We start from the raw sequence: 26,321 nt of genomic DNA, 5'->3' as shown, positions 1-26,321 counted from the left end.
GGGAAAGTCTGTTAGGGGTATGGTAGCTTGAATGAGAAATGTCCTCATGTGTTGGATACATAGTATCCAGCTGGATGTGCTATTTTGGGAGGCAGTGGAAATTTAGGAGGTTGAATCCTGGGTCATTGGGAGGGAGGTGTGTGCCTTTGAAGGTTGTAACTGGTCCCCAATCCCTGACCCTCTCTGCATCCTGACTACCATAAAGTGAAAAGCCTCCTGTCACAATCTTGTTCTGTTCTGCCCAGTTCTGTGGAGCCAAAAGACCATGGACTGAACCCTCTGAAATCCTAAGCCCAAACAAACCTTGCCTGCTTTAAGTTGTTATCTCAGACATTTTGGTCACAGTTACTTAACACTAACACAGGGAGGAAACCATGACAGAATTGAGGTGTGAAAATCCTTAGTGAGAACTGCATTTGTGCTTTGGACCTGGTACTTATCACATTTAATTATGTAATTATGGTTGAATCATTTGCTTTCTTCACCATTCTTTGCCTAATCCAACACGCAAGAGGGAGATAGTTCTTGTGAAAACAGTTTGGTGGGTTAAGAACTCAATCTTTCCAATGACCGCATGGTGTATTTTTGCCACAGATAAGATCATTTAGTTGGAATCCTGTAATGTATGATTATTACTCAGCCTCCTTGTCATTTTCCCTTTGAAAGGCATTTAAGTTGCAAATTGTTATTTGAACAGTACTGATTATCAGTTGCCCTGAATATTGAGTGAACACAGAAAATAACTGGCTTTGGTTTCAAATGGTGGGAGATGTTTTAAAGTTTGATCTCAATTATTTTATTTTTTTTGCTGGTCCTGGGGCTTGAACTCAGGGCCTACATTTAGGCCCTAAGTTTTTTTGTTTTGCTCAAGGCTAATGTTCTGCCACTTGAGCCACAACTCTACTTCTTTTTGGTGGTTAATTGGAGAAAAGTTTGATGGACTTTTCCTTCCCCAGATAGCTTTGAACCACAATTCTCAGATCTCAGCCTCCTCAATAGGTAGGATTACGCGTGTAAGCCACCAATGCCCCACCCAAATTTTAGGTTTGCTATTTTCAGTCCCATGCTCCTATGAAGGACTTATTCCACGTCCACCTTTCCTTGCTTATAATTCACACAAAACCTTAAGCTGGGGTACTGGTAGCTAACACCTGTAATTTTTTTTTTTCTTTTTTCTTCTTTGCCAGTCTGGGCCTGGGCACCCTCCCTTAGCTCTTCAGCTCAAGGCGAGTGCTCTACCACTTGAGCTTCCAGCCTTTTCTGCTTATGTGGTGCTGAGGAATCGAATCCAGGGCCTCATGCATGCAAGGCAAGCACTCTACCACTGAGCCACCTTCCCAGCCTTTTTTTGTTTTAAACACCTGTAATCTTGCCTGAGTAGGCAAGAGTTGAGGATCCTGGTTCAAGGCCTGAGTAGTAAAAACCAAGAGACTCATATCTCCAATTAACCACCAAAGAGCTGAAAGTAGAGCTGGGGCTCAAAGTGGTAGAGTGCTAGTCTTGCACAAAAAAGCTCAGGGACTGTGCTGTACCTAGGCCTGAATTCAAGCCCTAGGACCAGCGCACTCAAAAATAATGTTGGTTAATCTTCATGCATGAAGTCCTGAGATTCCTGAGTTCAAGCCCCAGGACCAAAAGGGGGGAAAAAAAGGCTAAATCTACAAGGACTGGCAATCTAGAAAAAGATGAGATAGGGACTGGGAAGATGGCTCAGTGGTAGAGCGCTTGCCTTGCATGCATGAGGCCCTGGGTTCGATTCCTCAGCACCATACAAGCAGAAAAGGTTGGAAGTAGTGCTGTGGCTCAAGTGGTAGAGCACTCTCCTTGAGCTGAAGAGCTGAGGCACAGTGCCCAGGCCCAGAGTTCAGGCACCATGACTGGCAAAAAAAAAAGAAAAAGAAAAAGATGAGATATCCAATCTGCCAACTTTCAATGAGCAGCTTATCATGTGAGAAAAGGAAGCCCTAAAACCTACTTTTGAGTAGGTCCGGAGATGTCTCCACATTTTAAGTAAGCAGCTCTCCTTTTGGATACTCTAAACAATAGTCCAGTGTTTGAAAGTTTGCTAGACTGGGGCTGGGAAGTTGGCTCAGTGGTAGAGTGCTTGCCTTGCATGCCTAAGGCCCTGGGTTCGATTCCTCAGCACCACATAAGCAAAGAGAAAAAAAGCCGGAAGTGGCGCTGTGGCTCAAGTGGTAGAGCACTAGCCTTGAGCTGAAGATCTGAGGGACAGCGCTCAGGCCCAGAGTTCAGGCCCCACAACCGGACCCAAAAAAAAAAAAGAAAGTTTGCTAGACTTCATGAACATGTGTATTTATTCTCCTACCTCAGAAAAGAATAAAGGCAAGTAATAGCTGCCATTTTGAGTCTTTAACTTCCATTTCCTGCATGGGTCAGGAAATGTTTGCCTTATTAAAATCTTTATAAAAACTCACTTGACCAAAGTCACTCCCCTTTTCCCATTTTTTTGGGTCAGTTGTGAGTCTTGAACTCTGGGCCAGGGCACTGTCCTTCAGCTCTTCAGCTCAAGGCTAGTGCTCTACCACTTGAGCCACAGCGCCACTTCCTCACTCCATTTTTAACGAAACCCACTGAAATGCTTATCATGCATGAATCTCATAGACCTATTATTGGTGGGGCACCAGGGACTCATGCCTGTAATGCTGGCTATTCAGAACACAGATGAGGATCCTGGTTCAAAGCCAGCCCAGACGGGAATATCCCTGAGACTCTTATATCCAAGTAGCCACCAGAAAACTGGAAGTGAAGCTGTGGCTGAAGTGGTAGAGCACTAGCCTTGAGCACAAAGAGGTTCAAGACCAGCATCTAGGCTTCTAGATCAAGCCCTATAACAGACCAAAACAAAAACTTGTAATTACATGTAGAGTCTGGGAAGCAGAGAAAAGCTCTCATTTTCTGGTGATGGCTCAGGAAGCAGGTGTTCTGGAAACACTGAACTAAGTAACAAGATGGCATTAATACACACACTGGCTGGGGGCTGAGGGCTCCTGTCTGTAGTGTTAGCTAGGAAGCTAAGATCAGAGGATTATGGTTCAAAGCAACCTGGGGAGACAAGTCCAATTTCCAATTAACCAGCAAAACAGAACCAGAAGTGGAACTCAAGTAGTAGAGTGCCAGCCTTAAGGGACTGTGCTCAGGCCTCAAGCCTCACTCCTAGCCTGTGTGCCTGTGTACATGCATACATATATCCACATCTATCAATTTTCCTTGCAGAGATAAGGAAGCTTTGTGCTCAACTCTGACTTGGGGAAGAGGAATTGAGAGGGGGCAGTTAGAGAGTTATGTTCCCTCTACTGGCAGAGAAGCCAACAAGCCCAGACCACAGTCACAACAAAAATCTGGTTAGAGAAACCTGTTATTAAATTTAATTTTCTTTAAATACACCACATTCTCCCATCCTCACCCACTCTGGAGAGAAGACTCCTATCTCCCCTCAGTTCTGGGGAGAAGGGGAGGTCCCATTTGCAAAGCCTGAGATGTTGAGGATAAAGTATAAAAATACTATTTACAAAGGGGAAGGCAGGTTTCTGTTGCTCCTGTAACCACCCCCTGACCCAAGGCCCCTTTTGTTCCTTTAAGGGGGAAACACCCCCCCCCCCAAAAAAAAACCCTGGGTATTGGTTGAGCATAAAACAAGCCCTTCCTCCGTAGAGGCTCTCAATCCCCACCATGGAATAGGAAGCTCTGATCGGGGGAGGAGGGAGAGAGTGGGTAGCACCTCAGATCCTAGCAGAGGATGGATTTCCCAGTTCCTGTCGTCAGCCAGTCCTGGGCCATCCTTGTTCTGATAGGTCCCTTGTAAACATTGACTTTGTCCTCAGACAGTTCCTCACTCCACCCCGGTTTTAATGCAGAGCCTTCTAGCCTCTCAGCCTCTCCTTCTCTGATCATTCCTGTCTTAGGGGGGAAGTGGGGTGAAGAGGGAAGGAGTGGTGAGGCAGAGCCAGCTTATCCCTTCCAGGTAAGTGCATCTTGTCCTCCTCAGGGCAAACCCAAAGAGGGTGCTGTGTTCATGGCCAGATGAAGGTGGACTCCTTCCCTGAGCAGAGATGAGGCAGGTGGACCGTTCGGTACTGGCTTTGCAATGGTCTGGTTGGCTGAGGCCATCAGTACGGAGTAACAGGAAAGGGAGCTTCAGAAAGGAAAGGCAAGTGTGTGCCACTGGTCTTGCCCTATTGGAGAAAGCCCAGTGCCCTCCCCTTTTGGTAAGCATGGCTGTCACCACCCAGTTGTTTTGTCCACTGTAGTTATGCAAGAGAGGGCCTAGGCATTCTCCAGCTTCTGTGCAGGCTGCCTTCACACCAGCTCGTCCAATAGGATCCCAATGCTCTGAGTGGCTTCTGTAGGACCAGCAATGGGCTTGTTGCACATGGGGCAGACACAGCGAACTTCCAGCCATTTCACCAGACACCTGCGAATGAGAGACCTATGACCTCTCTAAGAAGACACCACAGACTGCTCCAGTTGCTCCTCAGAATAAGAATGTACCCAACCTAACCCTTCGGAATGACTGGATATCTAGACAGGATAGACCCTTGATCTCACTGGCAGGGAGGGTAGATGGCAGGTGACAGGTAATTGGAGAGTTTGTTTTTTGTTGGTCCTGGGCCTGGGCACAGCCTTTCCTGCCTGGGCTGGCTTTGAACCACGATCCTCAGATCTCAGCCTCCTAAGTATCTAGGATTACAGGCATGAGCCATCAGTTCCTGGCTTGGGAAGTTTTATAGGCTGCTCCCTGATTATTTCTCCTCCATAGAGCAGGAGGCCCTGGCCACATCCCCACATACTTGCGGTGAAAGGCATGTTGGCACGGGAGCACACCCAGCTCATCCTTCCCCTTGAAGTCTTCTAGACAGACTGCACAGGTTTGCTGCAAAGAGAAGAGGGTGTTGTGAGACAGAGAAGAAGCTTATTAACCATCCTGAATATCCATGATTTCATCCCTGGCCAAGAAATCAGAGTCAGCCCTGTTGTATGCGTCTGTGTTATTGACAGTATGACAGGCATTAGCCATTGGTGGCTGCTTAAATTGAAACTAACCAAAATAGAAGAAAAAGAATCTATATAAATTTTACTTCTTCAGTTGTCCTAGTATCTTTCTCCCACCTCCCCTTCTCTATCTTTCGTCCATCCTATTTCCCTCCATCCCTCTTTTTCTTTATATAGGTACTAGAGCTTGAAACTCAAGAGTGCCATCCTTGCTTGTTCTTTCTGCTCAAGGCTGGCATGGTACTCTACCACTTGATCCACAGCTCCACTTCCATCTCTTAGCAGGTTAATTAGAGATAAAAAAAAAAAAATCTCAGAGCTGAGGGACAGTGCTCAGGCCCTGAGTTAAAGCTCCATGACTGACCAAAAAAAAAAAAAAAAAAAGAATCTCATGGAATTTCTGGCTTGAGGCTGGCTTTGAACTTGTACTATAGGTGTGAGCCACTGGCAGTCAGCCCCAGTTAAATTCTTTTTGCTGTTGTTGGTTGTGGAGCTTGAAATCAAGGCCTGGGCACTGTTCAAGGCTAGCACTCTACCACTTAAGCCACAGCACCACTTCCAGCCTTTTCAGTAATTTAATTGAAAATAGAGTCTCACAGACTTTCCTGCCCAAGATGGCTTCGAACTACAATCCTCAGATCTCAGCCTCCTGAGTAGCTAGGATTATAGGCATAAACCACCACTGGCTAAACCCAGTTAAATTCTTTAAATCTATACTTCAGTTCCCGTAATGATCTTCGCTGCATTATTCTTTAGAAGAAGGCTTAGGAGACATCTAAGCTGGAGGTATAATAGCAGACATCAAAAAAACAAGAGGGGAATGAGGCTATGTCTAGGCAGTCTCGTGCTTGGTGATGCCGGAATCCTCCCTACTACCAGACAACCACAAATCCTCTCTAGTTAGGAAGGTCTGTAGCTATGGGAAATGAGGTATCTTCAAAGGCATAGGTGGGACAGATCATAAAAAGTCAGAACTGAGAGGCCCCCAGGTTTGGTGCATATTGAGAGAGCGTCACAGGGAGAGGGAGAGTTACTGCAGTGGCCACATTAATCAGAGCTAGTCGGTTAAACACAGGGTACTTTAACAATGCTTCTATTTTCTTTAGGGAATAGCAGGCCACAGGAACTAACATTAGGAAAGCTAGCTGAGTTCTTTCTGTCTAGGTCAGAAAGTGGTATAACTATCCTTCCCTTAAAGATTCTGCACAGCAGGATTCCTGGGGCAATGTGTCATACTACCTAAACCTTTTTGTGATCCCAGAGGACACTTACCCCATAGAGCTGTAACTTCTTGGCATCCCCTTTCAGAACCACCTGGGGAGGAAAAAAGGAGGGATGAGGTCTAAAGGCATCAATTATACAAAGGAGCCAATGAGGTAGCCCCAGTCTTCCCCAACGGAGACTCCAATCGCTCCTGAAAGGCTCTGGAAAGACTGGACAAGCCCAGCCAGAGGACAAGTAGAGCTAGCCTCAGGGAGATCCAGGGAGAGAGGATAAGAGAACTCAGGCAGGGGAGCTTGGGCTTGTCCTCCTGTCCCCTTCCTATCAGGGTAAGTGGGGCCCAGGAAGAAACAGGGAAAGGGTAGTACCTCCTTATAGCCGTATCGTTCACTCTGTGCTTGGTTCCGGAGTTTGCTGGGGGAAGAAAAGGAAGATAGCAGGTTAATCTTCCTTTGCATAGACAGATCCATGATATTAAGCTGGGCTGGCTGAATACTTGAGCATCCTTCTAGCAGTGAGGAAGGGTCCCTTGACCCATAGCTAGCACAAGTCATGGTTTGGACCTATGCAAGCCACTCAGAGTTCACTAAGGACTCAAACCTTTACTGATTTACTGCCAGGCTGGAAGATTCTCCATAAAGCACCCCAAAGAACTCATCCTCTCCTCACTTGATCTTTCCCAGTAAATTCCTTGGGACGTGCTTATGGGATGTACACAGGGAGTTACACAGATACTCTTAAGAGGGATATTTCCACATCGCCAGGGTAGAAGGATAAGTAAGTTTCTGTTGACCCTGGGGAATTTTCCACTCAGAGAATACAAGAAATTCTGGAATCAAAGCACACTTGTCTTCAGTGCCAGACAAACTACCCAGACGACATCTTCTTTGTTCTCTCCTTTTCATTCTAAGCCAGTGGGCTGCAGACAGCCTGACTCTCAAAAGCCAAAACATGGCATGTTGTTACTAATAGCAATGGCATAATAGTTCACCAAGGACATGTTGTGTGTTGCTCCCAGAGCGACATTGTCCAATGTGTTCTCATTGGATCCAAAAAACATTTAAGAGGGGGATATTTTCCCTTTTATAGATAAGGCAAATGGAGCCCAAAGAAATGAAGCAAATTTCCCAGAGCTAGTTGGCAAGAGTGCCTGGATCAGAATCAAAAGCTATGTGATTACAGAGCCTGTCCTTTACCACAGAACATGACCTGTCCCATTAGGTGGAATACACCACAATCCTGAGAATGTGATGTGATTTGGAAACATAGCCCACATTTCATGAAGTTTGCTCTGAATGGCTTACGGTGCAAATGGCTCCCATTGTAATCATGAACTGATTTTGCACGGTTTCATTTTCAGTAAGGAAAACTTTTACTCTGAATTCTGTAGTCAGTTCTGTTTGCCTTTGTTTTTGATAAACAAGGTTTTGCTATGCAGCTTACACTGGCCTTGAACTCAGGATACTTTTGCACTGGTCTCTTGAGTGCTAAATCTACAAGCATGTACCACCATGTACAGCTACAGATAACTTTAGATGGCCTCATGGAAACTAATGGGGCTTTCTCATACCCCCCCCCCTTTTTGTCAGTCATAGGATTTGAATTCAGGGCCTAGGTTGTCCCTAAGCTCTTTTTGCTCAAGGCTACCACTCTACCACTTAAGCAATAGCATCCCTTCCAGTTTTTGAGTGGTTAATTGGAGATAAGAGTCTCACAGCCTTTCCTGCCTAGGCTGGCTTTGAACCATGATCCTCAGATCTCAGCCTCCTGAGTAGCTAGGATTACAAGCATGAGCCTCTGGCACCTGGCTCAGTCTATATATTCTTTTGCAGAGTAACACAGAGCTGGGAGACCAAGGCTTCTCAACTTACAAAGCCTACAGAAAATGGATTGCTGCCCAAACTTAGAAAAATAGAACCTCAAATCACTAGAGGTTGAAATGCTCCTGGGGTAGTCTGAGAGGAAGAAGGTACAGGCAGGCTATGCCCAGGGTGGTACAGGGAAGATAAGATCAGGCTACAATCCTCCTTCATCCTTCCTGACAGGAGGTCATGTGACCTGGCAAGTCTATGCTCCTGGAGCCTGGGGAGAAGTCTGGTCCAAGTGGACTCCTGCCAGGGTTGGGGCTGGGTAGCACAGCTACTGTCCCTTCTCTCCACCTTGTGCTTTCTGTTCATTGCAGAGTTGGGCTGAATGTCTAGCCAGTCCTCCTACTGTCCCATTATTAACTGGCAGGGAACTCTTCAGTCCAGAATAAAAGGTTTTTATTTGTTTCAAACAGGGTAGGTCTCCTTAAGTACCCCACATTGGTATCAAACTCACCATCCTTCTGCCTACGCATCTTGAATGCTGGGATTATCAGTGTAAAGCACCCAGCTCAGAGAACGTTTCCATATATAATGCAAATGTTTCTTGCCCAATTTCCAAGAGGAAGGGGCACTGGCTAGTACTGAATTAGCCTGGGGTAAGAAGACATGCTCCCATGATCAGGAAGGTCTTAGCAGTCTCCTGAGGGAAAAAAAAAGAGACACTGCTGCTCCATGATGGCTGAGTAAAGGAAATAGTATAAGGCCTGCATGTGGTTCATTTGTGTGTGTTCTTTCTTTTCCTTTCATGGTTCTGAGGTCAAAGCTAGACTAGACAATAACTATACTCATCTACATCCCTCTCTAAACTCTTTGTCTGGGGAATAAGGGAAAGCCACACATCTTCTCTACAACATGTCTATACTTGTATAAATATATGAGGAGCCTCTCTGCTTGTCAGGCCCTAGGAGTCGAAGGTACCCCTGGCCATCACCCCTCTAGTCTGGCTAGTGTTTACCCAAGAAACTCCAACCCTCTTAGAATGGAGAAGGGCTTGAGAGCTGTGCCTTCATCCTACAGAAACAATTCAGTTCAGGAAGGATTAGATCATATTGAAAACAGGGCTGAAAAGGTTGTAAAGAAAACAGAGCAGAAAGCAAAGACCTTGGGCATTCCAGCTGGGGAGGGAGGCCAACAGCTTTGGACAGGTGGCCTTCTCAGCTGCTGGTTGAGCAAAGCAACTAAAAATACTCCAATTTCAATGAGCCCATTTGTAGCCACTGCCAGCAGGCTCTCCCTTTCCTCTTTTCCCTTTTAGAACAAACAATGCAGCCAGATCCTGAAAATAATTGTTCCTTTCCTGCCTATTTGTACTCCACTAGCCCTTCCATCCTGTGTAGGACACACAGGGCAGCTCTGAGTGGGAGAAGAAGGGGGTAGCTGGCCTTGGTTCATGAGCTCACCAGATCAGATGCAGTGGTCATGAGCCTATTTTGGCGGAGAAGGAAACAGAGAAGCAAGGAGAGGAAGTGGCTTCTGAGCTTGTGTGTCTTTCTATATATAGGCACACATAAGACATTAGTGAGCTTCTGGGCCTATGAAAACTTCAGGGTCAACTGGCTTCAGGCCGGCTGCAGGACAGAGGGCAGGGTGAAGTAACAGATTACTTGCAGAAGGGAAAGGTGGCCCCAGCAGCACCACAGTAGGAATAGCTTTTGTACTATGGGGTTACCACTCTGTGCTTTTCTGCTCCAGGCAAAGAGACACAAACCAGTGGTACTCAGCTTCCCAGTCTGTTCTGTAGGAATCCTGTACCCAGCTGTAAGGGGAAGGCACAGTCATCCCAGCAGCTCCCCGACTTCCCACGAAGGGACAGAAGGCAAGCAAACATATGGAAGGAATCTGAAATGAAAGACGCATTATGCCCAGATTAGCCCACCTCAGCATCTCTCTGGATGTCATGACCTTGGGCAGACCCTTAACTGTCAGGGCATGAATGTCTTCATTTATACAGCAGGCAAATACTTAAACTGTAGCATTGGTCTCAGAATTCAGTGATTGAAATGATTTACAAAATGCTGGCCACATGCTTGGCACACACAAAGGCCCTTGACAAAGACTAGGCTGACAACTTAAGGTCATGCCTATTATTGGCCCTTAGGAAATCCTTGTCACCCATTTCCTGGGTAGAAAGATGGTCTCTGGATTTTCTTCTGTTGCCTTTGGAGTGTGTGTGTGTGTGTGTGTGTGTGTGTGTGTATGCATGTGTGCGTCCACACAAAGCATGTGTGAGTCCATGTGTATATGGAAAGAGCTGGTTTTATGTTCCTCCAATTCTCATCCTAAGTAAGTCTTTGGTATTAGCTTTCGGGGAAATTAGGTAAATTGCTGGATTTGGGGGTTGTATGTGTTTCTCCTGAGTAGCTGGGACTACAGAAGCATGCTAATGCACTTGGCCTATAAAATGATACCTTCCCAACAATATGGGGGAAACCCCTTCTATCATTACACAATCTGCTTATAGGCCACTGGTAAGAATAGTTTAAGAGAGGAAACTTGGCATTCAAGAAAAGGGAAAGGAGATATGGAAACAACCTAGATGCCCCACCACAGATGAATGGATCCAAAAATTGTGGTATCTATACACAATGGAATATTATGCAGCCATTAGAAATGACAAAATAATGGCATTTGCAGGGAAATGGATGGAGCTAGAAGGAATCATGTTGAGCGAGGTAAGCCAAGAACGAAGAGACAAACGGTACATGGTCTCCCTGATAAGTGGATGCTAAATCCAAAAGGTTAGGTGATACGACAAAACTAACAGGACTTAAGAAACAAAGAACTCCCGCTCATCTGGTTGAACCACTACTAAATATCCCCATGCTGCTGATCACAAACATGGTATATAACATGTGAACACTGTTATATATTACAGACTGTGGTAGACAATTTGCTCCAGGGAAGTTAGAATGAACTTGTGACTTTGAAATTATGTAATCATTTAATCACAATCAAAAAAAAAAGAACCTCGGGGAAGGGAGGGAGGGAGGGGATGGTAGGGGGAAAACAATGGAGGGGGGTAACAATGTTCAAGAGGAAGTGTACTCATTACCTCACTCATGTAACTGTAACCCTCTGTATAGTAGCTTTACAATAAAATAAAATTTAAAAAAAAAAAAAAAAAAACCACACAAGACAACAAATCGCACACTTAAATCCAAAACTTAGTTCACAAATTCAAATGATACTTCCTTTGGAAAAATGTTATTTCAACCTGATCCTATTTCTTACCTTCTGGTTCTCTTTCTACCTCCATGTGATATAATCAATAAGAGGAAAAGATTGCCCATTAAACATGTAATTATTAAAAAAAAAAAAAGAAAAGGGAAAGGAGCCAGGCACTGCAGCTAGGCACTGAGTTCAAACAACAGGACCAGTAACAAAACAAGCAAACAAAGTAAGCCCTTACAAGGTACAAAAACGAGTAACTCTCTGGGCCAGGAATATGGCTTAGTGATAGAGTGCTTGCCTAGCATGCATGATTCCCCAGTACCACATATACAGAAAAAGCCAGAAGTGGCACTGTGGCTCAAGTGGTAGAGTGCTAATCTTGAGCCAGCCTTGAATTCAAGACAGGACTGGCTAAAAAACAAAACAAACAAAATAAAACAAAAATGTAGTAGCTCTCCAGATATGGCTAATATTATCTAGAGTTGACAACAGGATTTCCCAGGAGAACAAAAAAAACAAAAACAAAATTACATTCTGCTGGAGTAATTGGTGCCTACGGATTCTAGATAACTAGAGAACTTAAGTCAGGAGATGACCACTGAATTAAGAGACCACCAACTCATTTACTTACTCAGACAGTAAGTAATACTAGGCAACCTTAGAGTAACTGACCAAGAGGTAGGGTGCAGTCCAACCCTCAGTGACCTTATATGCTCTGGGACAACTTGATAGGCTGACAGAAATAGAAGCACAGATATCAGAGAGGGGCACCGGCTAAGCCATGTGCTCCGAGCAGCAGTATTAGCAAAAGGGTTTGCTTTGGGACCCTCACTCAGCCCTGCCCCCAACCCTGGTCTTTTTTCCTTGACTCTGCTCCCAGATTGATCAGTGACCTTACATACCTGATGAAATAACAGCAGAAAATGAGGCTGAGCATAAAGACAAAAATGCCGGTACCAAAGATGACCATGTAGATGTTGAGGGGAAGGTCTTGGAAACTGATGGGTGGCATTGAGCAGGACTTGTTGGTGCTAACCAGTCCCAGGCCACAGAAACACCCTGAAAAGGAAGATGGAAATATTAAGAGTTAGCTACAGGACTGGGAATGTGGCTTAGTGGTAAGTGTGCTTGGTTAGCATGCATAAAGCCCTGGGTTCGATTCCTCAGTACCACATCAACAGAAAAAGCTGGAAGTGGCGCTGTGGCTCAAGTGGTAGAGTGCTAGTAGCCGTGAGCAAAAGAAGCTCAAGGACAGTGCCTAGGCCCTGAGTTCAAGCCCCAGGACTGGCAAAAAAATAAAAGCCAGTTACTTACCACTGGGATTAATTTCATACTGTGTCACTCATACATTAATGGCAGGAGCTATCTTCAATCTGGGTATTTGTTTTTATGTTTTGCTTTGTGCTAGTCCTGACACTTGAACTCAGGGCCTGGGTGCAGTCCCTGTACTCAAGGCTAGTGCTCTATCACTTGGGCTGCTGCAGCTCTACTTCCAGCTGGTTTGTTGTTAATTTTGTTTGTTTGTTTGTTTTTTAATGGTTAATTGGAGATAAGTCTAATGGAGATTCCTGCCTGGGCGGGCTTCAAATTAAGATCCTCAGATCTCAACCTGAGTAGCTAGGATGAGCCTCTAATTTGAGGGCTTGAGCTGATATATCCCAGGCTAATCTTACTAGCATTGTTTCACCAATCTCTGAAAGGGAAATGCTATACAAGTGATGGCCAGAAAGTAGAAAACCTCCATTCCATTAGGTAGAAGGGGCTCACAGAATATATACAGAACCAACCAGAAGAGCCTTAGGTTAGGTTAGAAAACATTTGGGTTCTGACCTGCCTCTCCTTAGTGAACTACGTGACCTTTAAGAAGTTAGCTCTCGGGGCTGGGAAGGTGGTAGAGCACTTACCTTGCATGCATGAGGCCCTGGGTTCGATTCCTCAGCACCCCATAAGCAAAAAGAAAAAAGCCAAAAGTGGCGCTGTCGCTCAAGTGGTAGAGCACTAGCCTTGAGCTGAAGAGCTGAGGGACAGCGCCCAGGCCCAGAGCCCAGACCCAGAGCGCAGGCGCCACGACCAGCCCCCCCCCCCCTCCAAAAAAAAAGCTCTCTAGGCTTCACTTTGTCATAGAAAAACTAGCAAAATATAAAGACTGAAAATGATGGGGTAAGAAATTGGCTTCATAAATTGCAAAGTGCATCTACAAAGGTCATTTGTCATTATTAAGCCACCTGCTTCAAAAGACAGGCTGTGCCAGGACTAGAATAGAAAGTGTTCACTCCAAGACCAGCCAGTGTTCCAGAAAGTGGCGATGGTGTGTGGGGGTGGGGAGCTGCAGCTTCCCTTACTGGCTCCTTCCTACTCAAAGCCTTAAGGCACACACACAGTGCCACAGGCCCAGTGGGTCCCTAGGAGGTGGTTAGACATGCAGAATCTCAGATAGACCCATGAGTAAATGAATCAGAATCTGCATTTTTCACAAGCTCCTTGTGGATTCCTCTGCACACGTAGTTTGAGAAGCACTGGCGAGCTACTAGCTGCTTCTCTTCCCACAGGGCTCAGGAATAGTAGTGGCCCTCTAATTGTGATCATTTTCTCCCCTTTGCCAGGATTTGGTAATGCTGGCACATGACCCGGTTCTGGGCAAAGAAATTTTTAAGGAAAGCTTTTTTCTTATGTCTCCATAATACACCAAGGCTGGAAGCCAAGTTGTAGCTGGAAAGAAAACAGTCTGATAAGATAGAAAGCCAGAGGCTGAGCGTGGCAGTGGTAGAGGGAAAGGCCTTGATTAATGAGAATAAGCTGCATTCCAACCACATTCTCATGCTACCAAATTAGTCTAGTTTGTTTTTAAACAGATGGGATCTTGCCACGTTGCCCAACTGAAACTTGAACTGCTGGGTTTAAATGATTCTCCTGTGTAGCTGGGACTAGAGAAGCATGCTAATGCACTTGGCCTATAAAATGATACCTTCCCAACAATATGGGGGAAGCCCCTTCTATCATTACACAATCTGCTTATAGTCTTCACAGTTTACTGTGAAAGTCCCTCTGCACTCAGGCAGTGGATTCTCCTCTGGCATCTTGGTTAGGAGCTAGGACCCATTACTGTACAGCAGAATTCTACCTGGTAATTACCAGCGCTACCACAACTCAGTGTTAGGCCAGGTAAGAAGATTAGAATCAACTCTGACATGCTGTTATGGCTTGGAAATTAAGTGTTACCCCGTATATGTGCAGAATGCATTTCTCAGGCTGCTGGTACTATTTGGTTGGGGAGACTCTGGAAACTTGGGAATGAAGTATATTAACTGGAGGACATAGTTCAATGGAGGCAAATCTGAGAGCTGTGTCTCTTGTCAATTTCTGGTTGCCACCTGAAGCCACAAGCAACACAAATCTTCCCTGCCTGAAGTAAATTGCTCTCAGACATTCATTCAGTGATGGGAAAGCTAACACACACACACACACACACACACACAAGTACATCGTATTTCTCTTCCTCCCTTATATATCCAACTAATGACTACAAACTTCCATTCAAATGCTGCCTTATCCTACTGTTACCTCTTTATTTGCTGTGCTGGCAGTGGGGCTTGAACTCAGATCCTGAGCGCTGAACTCAAGTTTAACTAGTACTCTACTACTCCCACTTCTGGCTTTTTGGTGGTTAATTAGAAATAATAGTATCAGACTTTACTGTCCACACTGTGATCCTCAGATCTTAACCTCTTGAGTAGCTAGGATTACAGGCATGAGCAACCAGCACCTGGTCAAATACTCCCCTCCCCCACTTTTAAGCATACTACCTAACCTACTGTCTTCTAAAACATGTCATTATTCTTTCTAGTTCCTTCTCTAATTACTATTACTAATTCTCTATGTCTAACATATCCTCCCACTTTTTATTTATTTTTTGTTTTGCTTTTGTTTTTGTTGGTCATGGAGTCTGAACTCTGGACCTGGGCGCTGTCCCTCAGCTTTTCAGCTCAAGGATAGTGCTCTACCACTTTAGCCACAGCACCACTTCCAGATTTTTCTGCATATATGGTGCTGAGGAATCGCACCCAGGGCCTCATGCATGCAAGGCAAGCACTCAACCACTGAGCCACCTTCCCAGCCCCACATCCTCCCACTTTCGTATTTCCAAACTCCTGGTTGACTTCAAGTCTTCCATAACATGCACCCTTCCCCCTTTCAATCTTTTTTGTTTGTTTGTTTGTTTTTGTCAGTCATGGGGCTTGAACTCGGCCTGGGAACTGTCCCTGAGCACTTCAGTTCAAGGCTAGCGCTCTACTATTTGAACCATAGCTCCACTTCTGATTTTCTGGTAGTTAATTGGAGATAAAGAGTCTCACAGACATTACTGCCCAGGCTGGCTTTGAATCGTGATCCTCAGATCTCAGCCTCTGAGTAGCTAGAATTACAGGTGTGGGTCTCCTTTCAATATCTTACTAGTGTTCTCTAACACAATCCCCTACAGGCCAGTCTCTTCATTGTCTCTTGTCCAATCCTGTCCCTACCTGCCTCTTCACCTGTTCTTTTCTATTTTTGTTTGTTTGGTTTTCTGTGTTGGTCCTTATGGTTGAGTTCAGGGCCTAGGCCCTGTGTTTGAGTTTCTCTCCACAACCCCCACCCCCACCCCCCTATTTGAGCCACAGCCCCACTTCTGGCTACTTTGGTGATCAATTGGATGAAAGAGTCTCAAGGACTTTCCAGCCCTGGCTGGCTTCCAATCACAATCATTAGATCTCCCTCCCGTGCAGCTAGGACAACAGACTTGAGCTACCTGCACCTTGCTTGTTCATTTACCTTTACTTGCCTAGAATTCCCTGGCCTTTTCTGAAGTCTGCAAGTCCTGGATTTGTGATATTCCAATCAATGATCCTTCTGTTTGAATTCTACTGTGCTCAGGACCTGCTTCAATTATCTGTTCTTGTCCCTCAAGTCTTAGTCAGATCCTTCTTATAGGCTCTTGCCTATAATCTCAGGTACTCAGGAGGCTGAGATCTGAGGATCCTGGTTCAAAGCCAGCCCGGACTAGAAGGTCCAATGGACCACTTTCAGAAAACCAGAAGTGGTGCTGTAGCTTCCGGTGATAGAGCTGTAGCCTTGAGTGAAAAAGCTCAGGGACAGCACCCACGCACTGACTTTAAGCACCACAATCGCCCCACAACTGACCAGAAGATGGCCCAGGTAAACAAATCTGAAACAATTTTGTCTTCAATTAATCAGCAAAAATTGGAAGTGGAGGTGTGGCAAGTTGTAGAGTGCCATCCTTGAGTAAACAAGAGTACAAGGCCCTGAACTTAAGTTTCAGTACTGGCTCATTTAAAAAAAAAAAAGTATCTTAAATAGCCCAGATGTCACTGGCATCAACTTAATTTGGCTCAAACATGTAATAAATATCATATCATTGATTCTATAAGCACTAAGGCTGCTAGTATGGATAAAAGAGCAACTAAGAACTAGATATAGTGGTATATACCTATAATCCCAGCATTTGAGAAGCCCAAGGAGAGATCCTTTCTCCCAAAAAAATTAGAGGAATGGATGTTTTGCTATTTAGGAAAGAAGAGAAACACAGGTTGTCCCGATACAAATAGTAGAAGGGTGTCTACACTGAAACAAGAATGTAAGCCACCAAATGGATATAGTCCTAGTAAGCCTGATGATGTCTAAGGACATTAATTTAATTCTACAGTGCCTAGCCTAGTGCTTGTCTTGGTAACTTGTTCATAAAAAATTCCCCACTTCACACAACCTGGTCTTCTTGGCAAAAAAACTCAGACTTCAAAGAAAGAAGACTGATGTTTGGGAAAACTGCCCAGAAACTGCCTTCAACTAAATAAATCACCAGTCAGCCAACAAGCATTGTTGTGGGACTGCTTTATGCTCTGAACTAGACCTCGTGGAGAAACAGCAAGCAAAAGTTCTTGTTCTAAAGGGCTTCTTGATTAGGAGGAAATTAAAGAAATAATTAGCTACTAAACTTTCCTTTGCCCAGCAGAAAGCCTCTTGCTTCTAGGATCCAAAGAGGGTGAGAAAGTGGTTTTACCTCCCTTCTTATTATTCAAATATTTGCTCTCAATGGGCAAATGAGATCAACTTTCCATGAAGACTTCTAGATGGGCTGAAGATGATCAATGTTGACTTTACCTGGGCAAAGGGCCCCAGACCTTCCTTTCCAGAAAACCACAGCCTCCTTTCCTGCCACTGTATGAGAGCTACCCCCAAACTCCATTCCCAATTTTGTCTTGGCTTGTCCATATGTCTTTCATGAGATGGATCCTGCTTCTTTGGGGTTCCAAAGAGGTTCAGTTTGTTTCTGGTTCTGGAAGCTAGCAGCGCTGTAGCAGATTATTGCAAAAAAAAAAAAAAAAAGGGGCATGTACAAATACCCTGAAGGCACAATGGCTGGAGAAAATCCTGGAGCAGTTATCTCCTCCATCTTTTCCTGTCCTTGGAGTTCCAAGACTAAGTGTGTGAACTTCGGTCTTCTTTGTGTGCTGCTCCTGGGGCTTGAACTCAGGGCCTGTGTGCTGTCCCTGAGCATTTATGCTTAAGGTTAGTGCTCTACCACGTGAGTCACAGCTCCATTGCAGCTTTTTTTGGTTAGTTGGAGACAAGAGTCTCAGACTTTCCTGACTGGGCTGGACTTGTGTGGAAATGCTCAGATGTTAGCCCTCAGAGTAGCTAGGATTACAGGCAAGAGCCACCTGTAAAAAAGACTAAAGAGGCAGATAGAAAAGCTTTAGAAAGTGACAATCGTTTTGCTTCTATTACAGCTGAATATCTTATTCTGAATGATTTTTTTTGTTAAGGTCAGAGAACTCCAGCCCCAGAGAATAGGGTCTTGGAAAAGAGGTTGCTTTCTCTGTGAAGCTAAAGTACTATTAGATCCATGGATCACTTTAAGAAGTGGAGGTAGTAGGGAGGGGCTGGTGGCTCACACCTATAATCCTAGCTATTCAGGAGGCTGAGATCTGAAGATTAATGTTAGAAACCAGGCTGGACAGGAAAACCCTTGAGACCCATCTCCAAATAACCACCAAAACCCACTTGGTGATGTAGTTCAAGTGGTAGGGAAAAAAATCTTAGGTGCAGTACTCAGGCCAGTTCAATGGGTCTGGGAAGGTGGCTCAGTGGTAGAGTGCTTGCCTGGCATGCTTGAAGCCCTGGGTTCGATTCCTCAGCACCACACAAGCAGAAAAAGCTGGAAGTGGTGCTGTAGCTCAAGTGGTAGAGCACTATCCTTGAGCTGAGGGACAGCGCCCAGGCCCAGAGTTCAGGACCCACACAATAGACAAACAAAAACCATGCTGGTGCCTCACACCTGTAATCCTAGCTACTCAGAAGGTCACAAACTTTGTAGACCATGATAATGACAATTTGACTTGTGAAGGTTAAAATGTGTGTGTGACTAAGTATCGCTATTCCACAATACTGTGAAATTTATGTAATCACCTTATCACAATAAAAAAAAAAAGGAGAGAAGGGATGGGTAAGAAATGATGGGTGACAATGTTGTCAGACACCTTGTATTCATTTTGTAGAATGGGAACTTCTTTGTACAACTACTTAAAGATAATAAATAGTAAAAAGGCCATCCCAGGCAGGAAAGTCTGTGAGCCTCATCTCCAATAAACTACTCAGAAAAAGTCAAAAGTGGCATTGTGGCTCAAGCCGTAGAGCGTTAGCCTTGAGCACAAACAGGCTCAGGGACAGCGCCCCGACACTGAGTTCAAGCCCCCAAGACCAGTAAAACAAAAATAAGTGCAAGTAAGAATTGGGGTGGTAGAGGTGCTTAGCATGCACCAGATGCATAGTTCAATCCCCAGGTTCACAGGAACGAAAAAGTGAAAGCTAAACACTGTATGAAACAAAGCTGCCCAGAAGGCTGACCGGGATTACTGACAGCTGCCTGAGCTCTCTTCCCCTAAGTCTGTCTCATTGTCTTGCCAACCCCTGGAAGCCTGAACTTCAGAAGGTCTCCTCTCCGCTGGCAGGCTGAGCCAGGAATGACGTCAGAGGAGGGCTGGCCAAGAAAGCCCAGAGGATCTGGGAACTGCTTTCCCCTTCTTCCAGCCAGCCGGGAATCTCTCACTCTCCCAGCTGGGATGCGCGGTCCTTTCTCAACCCCCATCCCGCGCCCCTCTCCCACACTGCCCGCCCACCACAGGCATCTTGGTTCATTTTCAGGAAATTAGACCCGACTAGCAAAAGGAAGAAGGGAGGGGGGACACTCAGACACATGCGTGCCCAAACTCTGCCTTAAAACCGAAGCCCTCTACACTCTAGAGCGGATCTCTCCTCCCCTAACTAGCCAGCCTGACACACACTCAAACTACAATCCGCCTGCTTCCCACTCGGCCCCCAAACTCCCCAAACGTTAAGCGGCCGGCCAAGGCGCTAAGGCCACTGGGGTGGGGATCGGAACCCCTCTTTCAGGTAGTCTGGGGGCGCAATCCAGACCCAAGCTGAACCTCTCATCACCGGAACGGCCCGAGGTTCAGGTTCAGATGGGGGCCACTTTAGCTACGTTACTGGTGCGAGTGCGTGTGTGGCTGTGCGTGTGTGTGTGTGTGGGGGGGGGGTTGCAATCCCTGCCCAGGCTCGGGGGGCGGGGGGGGGGCGGGTAGTCTAGTAACCAGAGCGCGCAGCTCGGGTCAGGCCAGCCCGCACCGCGGGGAAAGCTGCGCGCCCAGGCATCTACCCACCACGTCGTCCCATCCACACGAAGATGGTTCCCCCACCCACCCACCCACTTTCCCCCGACCGCCCCCCGCAAACCCACGCGAAGCCAACAAAGGGCCGAGGAGGCACCCGCGCGTGCAGCGCCGCACGCGGCACTGTGTACACATTGAAAAGAGCCTGCAAAGTTTCAGGCCGGGAACTTGAGCTCCCTCTAGTCGGAGATCCGAGCCGGAGCGCCGATTTCATTCCCCTCCAACCGCCACAACAAAGAACAGAGAGAGGCAGGAGCGCGCAAAAAGGCAAGGCAGCGGGCAGAGCAGCAGCCCGAGGGCCGCACAAAGGCTGGGGGAACGCTGGGCTCCCACGCCTGCCCCGCGCCCCGAGACCCTTCCAGACCCCCCCACCCCAACCCGGTGAAAAGCCGACGATTTCCAACCCCGCGGTGCGGAGAGCAGAGGTGGGCGCCAGGACACCAAGGAAGAAGAAACTTGGCTGGAAACCAAAGCAAGGACCACGGGCCCCGCGGGCTGAGGAGCCCCCGCGTTCCCTCCGCGACTCCACCAAGCCCGGAAAGCGCCCTGCCGTTCCCGCCCCGGGACTTACCGTTACACCACTGGAATGGGTGCATCAATGAAGTCTCCGTCGGCTTCCTCCGGGGAACGAAAGCGGGCGGCTGGGGGGAGGGGGCGGGAAGGCCGGCGGGGGGTGGGCGCAGCGGCGGGGAACCGTCCGTGCGCAGCACGCGCCCGGGGCGGTGTGCGGCGCGCTGCCTTCCTCCCGAAGTTCAACGCCCGCCGGAGCCGGGAGGCTCCCCCTAGTTCTCAGAGCAACAAAGAGGCAAGGCGAGCAAACAAACAGAAAGTCTCCCCAGGTCAAGCACCCGAGGGGAAAGGCACGGAGGAAAAGGGCCTGGGCTGGGTGGAGGAGCTACGGGGGGCGACACGGCGGTCCCCGGATCGTCGGAGCCCTCGGCGCGCGGACGAAGCTGGGCTCGGGTCCCACGGTGCAGACGTGAGCGCACGGCGAGCCTTAAAACCCACACAGGGCGGTGCACGCCCTCTCTCCGTGACGGACCCCGCCCCCTGGAAGCCCCGCCCCACTCGTCACGCGGCCCCCAGCCAATGGGAGCTGTCCTCCGCTCCTGGGCATCTGCAGGCTGGTCCCTCGCCTTTGAAGAGGGAACATCCTAGCCCCAGGCGAAGGTGGGGGGGCCCCACCACTAACCCAACCCCCGGGGAGATTCCAGTCTAAAGAAGAGGCCCAGATGCCTGGTGGTGACTGGCTGTCGAGGGAGGTCTGGAGGAAAGTGGTTAGGGCCCCTCGTTTTTCGCCTCCAGCTCTTACACAGTTTACTTTTCTACAGCTCCTTGGGAAAACCTGTCTTGGGCCAGAGTTCTGTTTCTGCTGCCTGGACAGTGACTAGGTTGTGGGTGGCAGCTAGAGAGAGGGTGGAGAAACAGGCCAGAGAGCGAAGTCGGTGAATTACAAAACAGATCTGTGCAGGGGGTTCGTTGTCATCTCACTTCTGGCCAGCGCCTTATTCAACGAACAGGGAAATTAAGGTCTAAAATTGAAGGCCTGTGACTGGTCAGAATTCCAGGTGCTTGGATTTCAGATAAAAACAAACAAAACCTTACAGGGGCTGGGAATGTGGCTTAATGGTAAAGCATCAATGAAGCCCTGGGTTCGACTCCTCAGAACCACATATACAGAAAAGGCTGGAAGTGGCGCTGTGGCTTAAGTGGTAGAGCGCTAGCCTTGAGCTGAAGAGCTGAGGGACAGCGCCCAGACCCAGAGTTCAAGACCCACAACCGATAACAAAAAAGATGTATTGTATCCATAAACTGCTTTGTTAGCGGGGAGCCAGTGGCTTCTGCCTGTAATCCTAACTACTCAGGAGGCTGAGGTCTGAGCGTCATGGTTGGAAGCCAGATAGGGCAGGAAAGTCCCTTGTGAGATGTGTGTGTGTGTGTGTGTGTGTGTGTGTGTGTGTGTGTGTTGGTCATAGGGCTTGAACTCTTGGCTTTGGCGCTGTCCCTCAGCTCCTCAGCTCAAGGCAAGTGCTCTACCTCTTGAGCCACAGCACCACTTCCAGTTTTCTGGTTAACTGGAAATTAATTGGAGATAAGAGTCTCACGGGCTTTCTTGCCAGGGCTGGCTTTGAACTGGCTCCTCAAATCTCAGCATACTGAATAGCTAGGATTACAGGTGTGAGCCACTGGCGCTGGTTCCATCTAAGACTCTTATCTCCAACAAACCACTCAAAAATTGGAAGTGGCACTGTGCACAAAGAGCCACTTGAGCCACGGACAAAGATCTTTGACCTCCAGCATTGCTCAGGTATTGAGTGGCCATGGTTGAAATCAGAGTAAATCTCTCCTCCAATTTTATTTGACTTATGGTGTCATTTCTTTATCTTTAAGTCTATCTCTTTGCTATTCATCCACTCATTTATTCATTTCTTTCTTTTTTTCCCAGTCGTGTGGCTGAGCACTATCCATAAGCTTCTTTTCTGCAAGGCTAGTGCTCTACTACTTGAACCACAGTGCCACTTCCAGCTTTTTCTATGTATGTGGTACTAAGGAACCAAACTCAAGGCTTCAGGCATGCTAGGCAAACACTCTACCACTAAGCCACATTCCCACTCTACAGCCCATTTTTAATTGTTAACTAAAGTATTGGGATTGGGGCTTTATCTCAGTGTAAGGCTATGAGTTGGGCCTTCAGCTCTTGCAACAACAAAGCTGAAAAGGAAGTTATTTACCACCAGCAAAATGAGTAAATAAAGAAGAATATCTTTATTTTCCAGAGAAACCTCTATCTTCTTATTCAGTATGCTAACTGAAGATGACTGCTTACCTAGATCCTAGGAATTCATGACCCTTAAATGAGATTGTGCATTTCTGTATATGAGTGCTTTCTCATTTTGCTCAATGAGGCTCACACCTTCTGATCACCAACTTCAAAGAGTAAGGACCCTTCCCTTCCTATTTCATTAGTTCCAGAAGTTCCAAGGGTACCAAAACCTTCAGATTCAGGCTTCCTTATAGAAAATGGCATGGTGTTATATATAAACTATGTACATAATCCCCAGCACTTTTTTTTCTTTTTTGGTCCGGTCATGGAGCCTGAACTCTGGGCCTGGGCGCTGTCCCTCAGCTCTTCAGCTCAAGGCTAGCGCTCTACCACTTGAGCCACAGTGCCACTTCCGGCTTTTTTCTTTTTGCTTATGTGGTGCTGAGGAATTGAACCCAGGGCCTCAAGCATGCAAGGCAAGCGCTCTGCCACTGAGCCACCTTCCCAGCCCCCAGCACTTTTTTTTCACAATTTTTAAATTGTTATTATAAAGGTGATGTACACAGGGGTTGTGGTTACATAAGTCAGGTAAAGAGTACATTGCTTTTTGGACAATGTCACCCTTTTTCTCACCTTTTCCCAGTTTTCCCCTCTGATCCCCACCCACAACTTGTATAGTTCATTTTCTTTTCTTTTCTTTTCTTTTTGTTGGTCATGGGGCTTGAACTCTGGGGTCTGGGTGCTGTCCCTCAGGTCTTCAGCTCAAGGCAAGCACTCTTCCACTTGAGCTACAGAGCCACTTCCAGTTTTCTGAGTGGTTTATAGGAGATAAGAGTTTCATGGACTTTCTGCCTGGGCTGGTTTTGGACCTCAATCCTCAGATCTCAGCTTCCTGAGTAGCTAGGATTACAGGTGTGAGCCACCGGCGCCCAGCGTATACTTCATTTTCAACATAGTGTCTAGTGAGTACCACTGCTGGATTTGTTTATTCTTTGTCCCTTCATTTTTGTGCTTCCCTTTTACCCTCCCAAAGACATCCAGTACTTTTAATAATCTTTTCCTGGGATATTTGCATAACTCATGGATATACAGGGCCACTTACTGTGGCCCTATACTGAATTGGTGGGCTGGGAATGTGGCTCAGTGGTAGAGTGCTTGCCTAGTAAGCATGAAGCCCTGGGTTTGATTCCTCAGTACCACATAAACAGAAAAAACTAGAAGTGGCTCAAGTGGTAAAGTGATAGCCTTGAGCAAAAAAAGTTCAGGGACAGTGCCCAGGCCCTGAGTTCAAGCCTCAGACTGGCAAAAAAAAAAAAAAAAAAGGAATTGGCTCCTGCCTGTAATCCTAGCTACTCAAGCTGCTGAGATCTGAGGATTAAAGTTCAAAGCCAACCAAAGTGCCCAGGCCCAGAATTCAAGCCCCACAAGCAACAAAAGAAAAAAGAAAAAAGCTTAGAATGTGACCTAGTGGGTAGAGTACTTGCCTAGCATGCATGAAACCCTGGGTTTGATACCTCAGTACCACATAAACAGAAAAAGCCGGAAGTGGCACTGTGGCTCAAGTGGTAGAGTGCTAGCCTTGAGCAAAAGAAGGTCAGCCACAGTGTCCATGCCCTGAGTTCAAGGCTTAGGACTGGCAAAAAAAAAAAAAAAAAAAAAGCTACAAGTGGCAGTGTAGCTAAATGCTAGTGTTCCAGCCTTGAGCTAAAAAGTCAAATAAGAGCTCCAGGTCCTGAGTTCAAACTCCAGTACTGTTACCAAAAAATTAAAAATAAATAAAAGAGAGGGAGGGATGGAGGGAGAAAGAATCTTTTGTTTCAATGGTATATAACTTAAAGTGCTTTTCTCCTTTTATGTAATAAAATAAAAAGAGGGGTGATATTTGAGCATTTGTAAAGAGCATAATTGAAAATGGATCACAGAATCCACCACACCCAGATCAATTGACTTTTTTTTATTTTGTCGGTTGTGGGGGCTGACCTCTGGGACTGGACACTATCTCTTAGCTCTTCAGCTCAAGGCTAGCACCCTACCACTTGAGCCACAGCACCACTTCCAGCTTGTGACTTTGATGTATGGAATGCTCTTTTTATTTTTTATTTTTTGTGCCTGTACTGGGGCTTGAACTCAAGCCCTGGACACTTTTTTTGAGCTTCTTTTGATCAAGGCTAGCACTTGAGCCACAGCGCCACTTCTGGCTTTTTTTCTGAGTATGTGTTACTGAGGAATCGAACCCATGGCTTCATAAATGCTAGGCAAGCATTCTAACACTAAGCCAAATTCCAGCTACCACCACCCTTCCTCCGCCCCCCCTCCATCTAGCTTTTCTTCTTCTTTTTTTTTTTTTTTTTTTGCTTATGTGGTGCTGAGGAATCGAACCCAGGGCCTCACACATGCAAGGCAAGCGCTCTACCACTGAGCCACCTTCCCAGCCTTTTTCTTCTTTTTTTCCTTTCTTTTCTTTTCTTTCCTTTTTTGGTCATAGGGCTTGAACTCAGGGCCTGGGAACTGTCCTTCAGCTCTTCAGCTCAAGGCTAGCACTTTACCACTTTGAGCCACAGCATCATTTCTGGTTTTCTGGTGGTTAACTGGAGATAAGAGATTCACAGGGGCTGGGAAGGTGGCTCAGTGGTAGAGCGCTTGCCTTGCATGCTCGAGGCCCTGGGTTCGATTTCTTAGCACCACATAAGCAAAAAGAAAAAAACTGGAAGTGGCGCTGTGGCTCAAGTGGTAGAGCGCTAGCCTTGAGCTGAAGAGCTGAGGGACAGAGCCCAGGCCCAGAGTTCAGGCCCCACGACCGGACCCAAAAAAAAAAAAAAAAAGAGATCCACAGACTTTCCTGCCTGGGCTGACTTTGAACCTTGATCCTTAGTTCTCAACCTCCTAAAGTAGCTAGGATTACAGGCATGAGCCACTGGTGCCAGGCACCTTTTCCCTCTTTGACTCTTGTAATGCTTGGCATGTACAGTGTAGTATATTTCAGGATTTTAAAGAAAAACACATAGATTCCTGCCTTGTCATATATAAAAGTGTAAAGATTTAAGACATAAAGTACGTGATTCCACCACCAACATGACCTTCTGGAAAAGGAAAACTATGGAGAGAGTGAAAAAGAGTACTGTTTGCTGGCTTGGGGGAGGGATGATAAAAATAGAGGGAACAGAGAGAGGGATTTTATTTTACTTTTATTTTTGTCAGTAGTGGGGCTTGAAATATGGGCTTGGGCGTTGTCCCTGCACTCTTCAGCTCAAGGAGAGCGTTCTACCACTTGAGCCACAACACCACTTCCGGTTTTCTAGTGGTTTATTGGAGATAAGAGTCTTACGGACTTTCCTGCTCCGGCTGGCTTTGAACCGCGATCCTCAGATCTCAGCCTCCTGAGTAGCTAGGATTACAGGCGTGAGCCACCGGCGCCCGAGCCACCGGCGCCCGGTGCAGAGAGAGGGATTTTAATACAGTGAAACTACTCTGTATGATAGTACAACAGCAGATCTCTAAAATTGTACATTTGTCCAAACCCATAAAATGTACAAACTGAGAGTGAACACTGAGGTAAGCTCTGAA

At 46.5% G+C, this 26,321-nt stretch overlaps 1 protein-coding gene across 1 annotated transcript; it reads right to left on the bottom strand.

Moving 5' to 3' along the window:
- Positions 1-3,358: 3,358 nt before the first annotated feature.
- Positions 3,359-20,686, bottom strand: Rnf122 (ring finger protein 122). The gene is made up of 6 exons (XM_042701065.1): positions 20,565-20,686; positions 12,173-12,329; positions 6,600-6,645; positions 6,283-6,324; positions 4,809-4,891; positions 3,359-4,432 (listed from the first exon to the last, which is right to left on the bottom strand). Exons 1-6 carry the CDS (start codon positions 20,587-20,589, stop codon positions 4,318-4,320), a joined length of 468 nt encoding a protein of 155 aa, XP_042556999.1. The 5' UTR covers positions 20,590-20,686; the 3' UTR covers positions 3,359-4,317.
- Positions 20,687-26,321: the final 5,635 nt, after the last annotated feature.

Source organism: Dipodomys spectabilis, unplaced genomic scaffold (genome assembly GCF_019054845.1).
Source record: "Dipodomys spectabilis isolate Male_0828 unplaced genomic scaffold, ASM1905484v1 ptg000009l, whole genome shotgun sequence".
NCBI classification, from domain to species: Eukaryota; Metazoa; Chordata; class Mammalia; order Rodentia; family Heteromyidae; genus Dipodomys; species Dipodomys spectabilis.
Note: the sequence above shows the minus strand (reverse complement) of the source record. Positions and strands in the feature narration are given on the sequence as shown.

Bases quoted from the DNA above. Each gene is read 5' to 3' on its own strand.
- Rnf122 (XM_042701065.1), bottom strand. From the start codon at position 20,589: ATGCACCCATTCCAGTGGTGTAACG. The intron at 6,646-12,172 runs GTATGTAAGGTC...TTCTTCCCCCAG, and splicing joins TTCTGCTGTTATTTCATCAG to CAAACTCCGGAACCAAGCAC. The intron at 4,433-4,808 runs GTATGTGGGGAT...TCTCATTCGCAG, and splicing joins CAACATGCCTTTCACCGCAA to GTGTCTGGTGAAATGGCTGG.